The following is an 8,039-nucleotide window of genomic DNA, read 5'->3' as shown; positions in this document are numbered from 1 at the left end:
TTAAGGAAAGAACCGTCTTCAGTTTATCAGGTATATTACCCTGTGGGATATTTACATGTGTCTTGTTTTGTGTTTTTCAATCCCAAGCACAATGTCTTCTCAATCTGAAAAGGATCTCTCCTGTCCCGTCTGCCACGACATCTTCAAAGATCCTGTCATCCTGTCATGCAGCCACAGCTTCTGTAAAGACTGTCTGCAGCTGTGGTGGAGAGACAAACAAATAAAATCCTGCCCAATATGCAAGACGATTCCTTTACTGAATGATCCTCCCCGTAACTTGGTGTTAAAGAACCTGTGTGAGGCCTTCATAATTAAGAAAGCTCTAAAAGCTTCTAAAAAGTCTGAGGTTCTCTGCAATCTGCACTCTGAGAAACTCAAACTCTTCTGTTTGGATCATCAGCAGCCGGTGTGTGTTGTCTGTCGAGATTCACTAGCACACAAAAACCACAGATTCAGACCTATTGATGAAGCTGCACACGGTCACAGAAAAGAGCTAAAGGAATTGCTGGCACCCTTAAAGGTGTTAAAGATGATCACTGAATACACTAAAAGAGAGTTTGACCAAATAGCAGAAACCATTAAGGTCCAGGCCCAGCAGACAGAAGAGCAAATTCATGAGGAGTTTAAAAAGCTTCGTCAATTTCTACAAAAGGAAGAAAATGCCAGGATCACTGCTCTGAGGACAGAAGAGAAACAGAAGAGTCAGATGATGAAGGAGAAGACTGAGGATCTGAACAGAAAAATGGAAACTCTTTCAGAAACAATCAGAGCCACAGAGGAGCAACTGAGAGCTGAAGACGTCGTGTTTCTCCAGAGCTACAAGGCTGCAGTGATCAGAGTCAAGCAGAGCCCCCTGATGGATGATCCACAGCTGGTCTCAGGAGCTCTGATAGATGTGGCCAAACACCTGGGCAACCTGACCTACAACATCTGGAATAAGATGAAGGAGATGGTCTCCTACACTCCTGTGATTCTGGATCCAAACACAGCTCATCCACAACTCATCCTGTCTGACGATCTGACCAGTGTGACATTTGGAGAGAGACAGAAGATTCCTGATAATCCAGAGAGGTTTGACTATTATAAAGTTGTTCTGGGCTCTGAGGGCTTCGACTCAGGGACTCACATTTGGGATGTTGAGGTTGGAGAAGAGGGATTTTTGGGCTTTGGTGTTGTAAATGAGTCTTATGAGAGAAAGGTACAAGCACTGTCAGGATACTGGCAATTATCTTTCCAGGATGAAAAGTACATAGTATCAACAGCACCAGATACATATAAATTTTTGTCAGTAAAGAAGCTGCAGAGGGTCAGAGTTCAGCTGGAGTATGACAGAGGGAAGCTCTCATTCTTTGATCTGGATGCCAACACACTCATACACACCTTCAAACACAATTTCACTGAGAAGCTGTTTCCTTATGTTGGTACTGAGAAAGAACCACTGAAGATATTACCAGTGATCTTGAAAGTGGACGAGCATATAACTCCTCTATCAACAGGTTTTTGGTCTCATTTTGAAACCAGTAAAAAGTCCTAGCATAAATAGTTCCAAGATACTAAGAAAGAGCAAAAAAAAAGAATCCACACACATCCTCCTCATCCTGTACATATTTGTTTCCAGGCAGTTCTTGTTTCTTTAACAACATGAAGATACAGTTACAGAAATATTCAGCTACGGTATTTGCTGCTGAGATTTTAGCAATATAATATAAAATACACCCAACAAACTCACATACACAACTTTATCTGGGAATAAGAAAAAAACAGACATCAATACAAGCGTGAGGAGCGTCTACAGAACAGCAGGGGGCGCTCTTCAACCATTAGATGCAGCTGAATATAATAATGTAGGTGGTTCTACCTACAACCTACATGTTTATGCCTAACAAGCACTGAGTTTAAAGCCTCCACAATTATTTTAAAAGGTGATTTTGCCAAACTGCTAAAACTGTCTTCAATAATCTGTTGTGTGTAAAGACTTATTTTTGGCCTCTTCAGCTGAACTTCAGCTTATCGTTTTCCTTTCTAAGAAGACTGTCAGCTGTTCACTTGTGCTGGGCTCTGAGGGCTTTGACTCAGAGATTGTGATCTTGAAGTCAGAAATGATGAGGACTGAACCCTTGGCCTGGTGACGGGGTCTTGTCTAAGAAAGGGACAAACACAGACTGGATTCTGGGAAATATATTTGTTTGAAGGAACTAACGCGGCAGCCTCTTCATCACTTCCATGTAAAGTTGTTTCAGTGAAGAAGGTCCCGAGGGTGGGAGGTTAGCTGGACTGTAACAGAGAGATGCTCTCATTCTTTGATGTGAACATTAACACACACCTAGTTGTTTCCACACTGTTGTGATTGAAAATGTTTGATTTATTTTACTAAATTAGGTGGTTATAATCATTTTCATACATTTACTGCAAATGTGCTCATAATGAGTTGGCGCTCAGTCTTCTGAAGGTCATAAGCTTTGTTCGGCTTTACTGTCCGGACTGATATATTGTAGGAAATGACTTAGAGTGCAGAGGGGTAATTGCAAACACGCTTACACACATAGATTATGATTAGAATAAGTCTTTTGGTCAGAGAGTTCTGAATATGATATTCTAAACCAACTTTGAATCACTAGAAGAACAATGGATAATAGCATTAGATTATCAAGGCTAGGCAGAGAGGTGTTTCGCTTTTCTGTCTCTTACAGAGGAGGGAGCAGATACCAGACGAGGTCATGGAGATATGAGGATGCTTCGGAGCAGACACCAAGACTGCGTCCATGCGGGAGGAAGTTAGCTGTTATAATCGATGTTTTTGTCTCACTATATAATGTTGTACAGCCCGTTTGGGGGTCATCCTTTTTGTGAAACATGCTGTTGGTTCACATAGAAGTCCGCAGCGCTGAGTAAACTTTCAACTGCAAAAAGCAAAATAAATCCTTTTTAAAGAGACATACCTTTTTTCTGAGATTCCTTCCAAAAAGTATGAACACAACAATACACTGAAACCAAAGCATGAACCACAGAAGAAATCACCCCTCACTCAAAGAGTCTCATGACCCCTTTATCATCAGGTTTTGGGTTTGGTTTCAAAACCAGCAAAACGTTGCTTCATTCTTCTCAGGAGAAAACAGAAATATAACATGTTCCTTCACACTGAAATACATCACTGTGTCAGGTATACAAGAAGCATACCGGGTGGTGGAGATATGAACATATGCATATAGGCCGTGATTATGATAATTGTCTGATATTTTCTGTCTTTAGTGCTGAAATCTTTTTTTTTTTTCTTTTTTTAAATGACGGGACTAATTATAGTAACACATTTTAGGATAGAATTGTGCAAAAGTCTTGAGCCACCACACATTTTATTATATTTTTCTGGGAAAATAAGTGCCACATATCCTTAAACCATTTACAAACATCTCTGTAGATACAGCATATAAGGCAGAGACAGCTTTTTGAAAAAAAAAATAAAAATAAAAATTCTCATTAGTTTAAAAGTCGGTATGATCTCACAGTGCTCCAGTAACACTGCTGTGTTTTAATTTTTAACGGTGGAATTTTAAGGTTTAACTAAATAAATTGGAAGTAATTATGTCCTTATATAGCAGACTGTTGTTTTAAAAAGTGCCTGAACATACAATTTATTCATACTTATCTATACTATGTAGTCTGTTATGTGCAAACACACCTCTGGGCCATCGCTTGCGTTAGGGGACTTTTTTATGCTTGAATAAATAATTTACGATTTGTCACAATGAGGAACATTTCAGATTTTATGCCTTTCATCTATTTTTTATTTGAAAGTGAAAAGAAAAAAAAACGAGGTCTGAGCAGTGAAAAATTGCAGATTCATCCTATTTATGCTGTAGTGTTTGAAATTATTTTTTAATGCTATAATTTCTTCTCAGCATTGTTAGCCTGTGTGTATTCTTTGTTTGCACCCTTTGTAACAGGAGACTTCTTCTGTTTGTCAGGCTACATTGCTGAATGAAATGCTTCATGTTAACATATTCTGTGTTCCCGTAATCCTTCAGATGTTGACATATCAGTTACCTTTTATTACTCAGTGTTCTAATGGCATCCTGTGACTTTGGTAGATAACTTTACCAAAAACATGCAAAGTGTTGCCATAATCTGCACTGTTCTTTGAACCTCTTACAAAATTAAATAAAAGTAATAAAGACAACCTGGTTTCATGCACCACCATTTATTTAACATTTCTACAACACCTCTCTCCACCCCATATAGAAATGAATCACACACCCTTTTAAGTATGCATCTTCCTCATTCATTGCTCATACTGGTGTCAAATTACATTCACCGTGACACTTTCAGTTTCTGGACTATGTATTTAGATTCTTTGTTAGAAAAGAGAGGACGTTCAACGACAGCAAGAAGGATACGGTGAACACTGAAATACAGGGAATATCAGGATACTGACACTTCAACACGATGCTGCTGATTCCATGTTACAAACAGAAGTTTTACAGAAGGGAAAGTAAGTTTGAAGAAACTTCTTGAGTGGACGCCTCATTGTTTTCATTGTTGTCACTCCAGGACAAAATGGCTTCTCAGTCTGAAAAGGATCTCTCCTGTCCCGTCTGCCACGACATCTATAGAGATCCTGTCATCCTGTCATGCAGCCACAGCTTCTGTCGATTCTGTCTGCAGACGTGGTGGAGCAAGAATCTAGAACACAACTGCCCACTTTGTAAGAAGATAAACCTGTCAAATGATCCGCCCCGTAACTTGGTGTTAAAGAACCTGTGTGAAGCTTTCTTACTGCAGAGAGATAAAAAACCTTCTGCAGTGTCTGAGGCTCTCTGCAGTCTGCACAATGAGAAACTCAAACTTTTCTGCTTGGATCATCAGCAGCCGGTGTGTGTCGTCTGTCGAGATTCAAAAGCACACAAAGACCACAGATTCAACCCAACTGAAGAAGCAGCCCAGGATCACAGAGAGGAGCTTCAGAAACGCCTGAAGCCCTTACAAGAACAACTGAAGGTGTTTGAACAAGTCAAGGGAAAGTTTGATCAAACAGCAGAACATATAAAGGTCCAGGCACAGCAGACAGAGAAGCAGATAAAGGAGGAGTTTAAAAAGCTTCAGCAGTTTCTACAAAATGAAGAGGAGGCCAGGCTGGCTGCTCTGAGGCAGGAAGAAGAGCAGAAGTTAAGAAAAATGGAGGAGAAGATTGAGTCTCTGAGTAGAGGGATAAAAACTCTTTCAGAAACAATCAGAGCCACAGAGGAGCAACTGAGAGCTGAAGACGTCTCATTCCTCCACAACTACAGGGCTGCAGTCAACAGAGTCAAGCAGCTCCCCCTGCTGGATGCTCCACAGCTGGTCTCAGGAGCTCTGATGGATGTGGCCAAACACCTGGGCAACCTGACCTACAACATCTGGAACAAGATGAAGGAGATGGTCTCCTACACTCCTGTGATTCTGGATCCAAACACAGCTGAATCACACCTAATCCTGTCTGAAGATCTGACCAGTGTGAGTCTTGGAGAGAGACAGAAGGTTCCTCATAATCCAGAGAGGATTGATTTACACCACTGTGTTCTGACATCTGAGGGCTTCAACTCAGGGACTCACAGCTGGGATGTGGAGGTTAGAAATGATCAGAATCGGTTTTGGGGTGTTGGTGTGGTAAAGGAGTCTTTTCGGAGACATGGAATAATAAAGAGTGGATACTGGGAATTATGTCTCCTTGATGGAAAATACACAGCAGCCACCCCTCCACCTCCGTTTAAACCTCTCCCAGTGATGAAGCTGCAGAGAGTCAGAGTTCAGCTGGACTGTGACAAAAAGAAGCTCACATTCTTTGATCTGGACTCTAACACACACATACACACCTTCAAGCTCAGTTTCACTGAGAAGCTGTTTCCATAAATTGGCAATCACAACAATCTACCACTGAAGATCTTACCGCTGACTTTAAAAGTGGAGCAGCAAATGGCCCCTCTATAATCAGATTTTTGTTTAGCTAGCTAGCTTTAGATTAATGAAGCAAAATCACATCTATGCAGTTTGAAATTCATTTTCACTCCTTGTTTTAGTTTGCAGTTTGGTTTTCATTAACCGTTGTAAACTTGGTCAGTGGTCGACTGTAAAAGTATAAACACCGGCTAAGATACAAAACTACATGTATGTCTATCATGTCTGATAGATAAGCCTGCATTAATCAAAATTCAAATGGATGAAAAAAATTGTCTTCAGATCACAATGAAGACAAAGTGCTGTTATTCTGACACAACTAGTCAGAACAACAGTAGCACTGAGCATTTATTACATGCTACTGCATAATAATAATAATAATAATAATAACACAAAATATTAAAACACAGTGTCAAGGAGATCAAATCTCATGTGGCTGCCTTTCAATTTTACACAAATTTAAAAAAAACGTGACATAAAAACCCATCACTGCCATCCAACACCTGAGGACCTTTTATATTTAAATATTCGCTTTAAAAACATCAGTAAAGAGTAAAGATCATAGCAAACAGTTTGGGGTGTAACATGTTACAAAGTAACACAGTAATGTACATTACATAACAGTTACAATTATGTTGTTACTTGTGTTACAAAGGTTCTTCATAAATACATTTTCTGTGTACCTTACATCTCTGAGGACATATGTATTGTAATTGTCTTTAGCATCAGCAGTATCATTTATAGTCAAAAGAGCTTGCAAAGAAAAGCATCTGGACTTCTTTAAGTTGCTTGAAGACGTTTCACCTCTCATCCGAGAAGCTTCTTCAGTTCTAAGGTCAAATGGTGGGGAGTCCCAGATTTAAACCTAGTGGGAGTATCCCCCCAAAGAGGGACAAAGGACCCCCTGATGATCCTCTAATCGCCTGAGCCAAGGTGTGAAATTGGGTGTGGGTCCCAATCAGCCAGGGTTTCGGGTGAGCTCATTGTGAAACCTGGCCCCACCTTATCATGCGAATTCCTGAGGTCAGATGGCCCAGGATGTGAGTGGGCGTAGACGACACCTGGGTCAAAATCAAGACACAAGAAGTGGAATCCTTCTCTGCGCACATTAACGCTGTGGATAAAAACATCAAGTTCACCAGGGAAGACACAAAGGATAACTGTTTGCCTTTCCTGGACTGCGCGGTGCACATTGAAGAGAATGGCAACCTCAGCATCGAGGTTTACCATCATTTGACCTTAGAACTGAAGAAGCTTCTCAGATGAGAGGTGAAACGTCTTCAAGCAACTTAAAGAAGTCCAGACGCTTTTCTTTGCAAGCTCTTTTGACTACGATGACCTGGATGACTGAGAACCTTCACAGACATATCATTTATAGTGTTTATACTTGGGGGTAAAGTGGGCTGGAGGGAGTGCAGGTGTCCATAAGCTGTGTTCGTGATACTTCAGAATCTAGCTAGCGCTACACAAGAGGAGCAAGCATAAAGGGAGTGACATTTTTTAAGTGTCAGGTAATTTCAAATGCAACATTTCTATCAGATCATTAAACATCAGCAAACACACAAACTGTTTGTGTACAGTTTGTCTCACAGTGTGATGCTAGCTGCTTATTTCACATTTAGAGAAAAGAAAGAGAGCTAACTTCACTCAGAGATGGAGAAAGATAAGAAAGACAGGAGAGGAGAGGAAGAGGAAAGCGGATTGCTCAGTGACGCTTGATAAACTTTAAATTTAAAGCTTGCAAGTAATATCATCATTTTAATCACGTATTGGATTTGTATATGAGGAGTTTTGATAAATTATGTATTCTCAGTTTGTGAAACTTCCTGCAAAACGAACTAAGTAAACCAATTTTGTGTTATTCAAAATTTGCATTAAAATACTGGGTAGTTTTGTCCAGGATAAACAGGTTAGCTCTTTTGATGTGGTGAATTCACAGTAAAGCATTGTATTGGACTGGTGTACAGTGGCTGGGGTGTTCATGATCAGATTTAGGTTACATCAAGCGGAGATGAATTTTAATATTTTCATGTGTGTGCGGGTGCATGGGTATGTTGGTATGGGTATATATATCTGTAGGTTGTGTATCCTTTGAAGTGTTACTGGGGTTA

The 8,039-nt window shown here is 40.2% G+C and overlaps 2 protein-coding genes across 2 annotated transcripts; both read left to right on the top strand.

The window, feature by feature from the left end:
- The first annotated feature begins 91 nt into the window (after positions 1-91).
- Positions 92-3,131, top strand: LOC146387724 (zinc-binding protein A33-like). Its single transcript, XM_084929555.1, has one exon. The coding sequence runs from the start codon at positions 92-94 to the stop codon at positions 1,532-1,534; it is 1,443 nt and encodes a 480-aa protein (XP_084785681.1). The 3' UTR covers positions 1,535-3,131.
- Positions 3,132-4,322: 1,191 nt separating this feature from the next.
- On the top strand, positions 4,323-7,163 carry LOC146387723 (E3 ubiquitin-protein ligase TRIM35-like). Its single transcript, XM_084929556.1, has one exon. The coding sequence runs from the start codon at positions 4,552-4,554 to the stop codon at positions 5,881-5,883; it is 1,332 nt and encodes a 443-aa protein (XP_084785682.1). The 5' UTR covers positions 4,323-4,551; the 3' UTR covers positions 5,884-7,163.
- The last annotated feature ends 876 nt before the right edge of the window (positions 7,164-8,039 follow it).

This window comes from Perissodus microlepis, chromosome 5 (genome assembly GCF_051167445.1).
Source record: "Perissodus microlepis isolate ML-2025 ecotype Zambia chromosome 5, ASM5116744v1, whole genome shotgun sequence".
In the NCBI taxonomy this organism is placed as follows: domain Eukaryota; kingdom Metazoa; phylum Chordata; class Actinopteri; order Cichliformes; family Cichlidae; genus Perissodus; species Perissodus microlepis.
The sequence above is the reverse complement of the archived record's forward strand: the minus strand, read 5'-3'. Positions and strand labels throughout refer to the sequence as shown.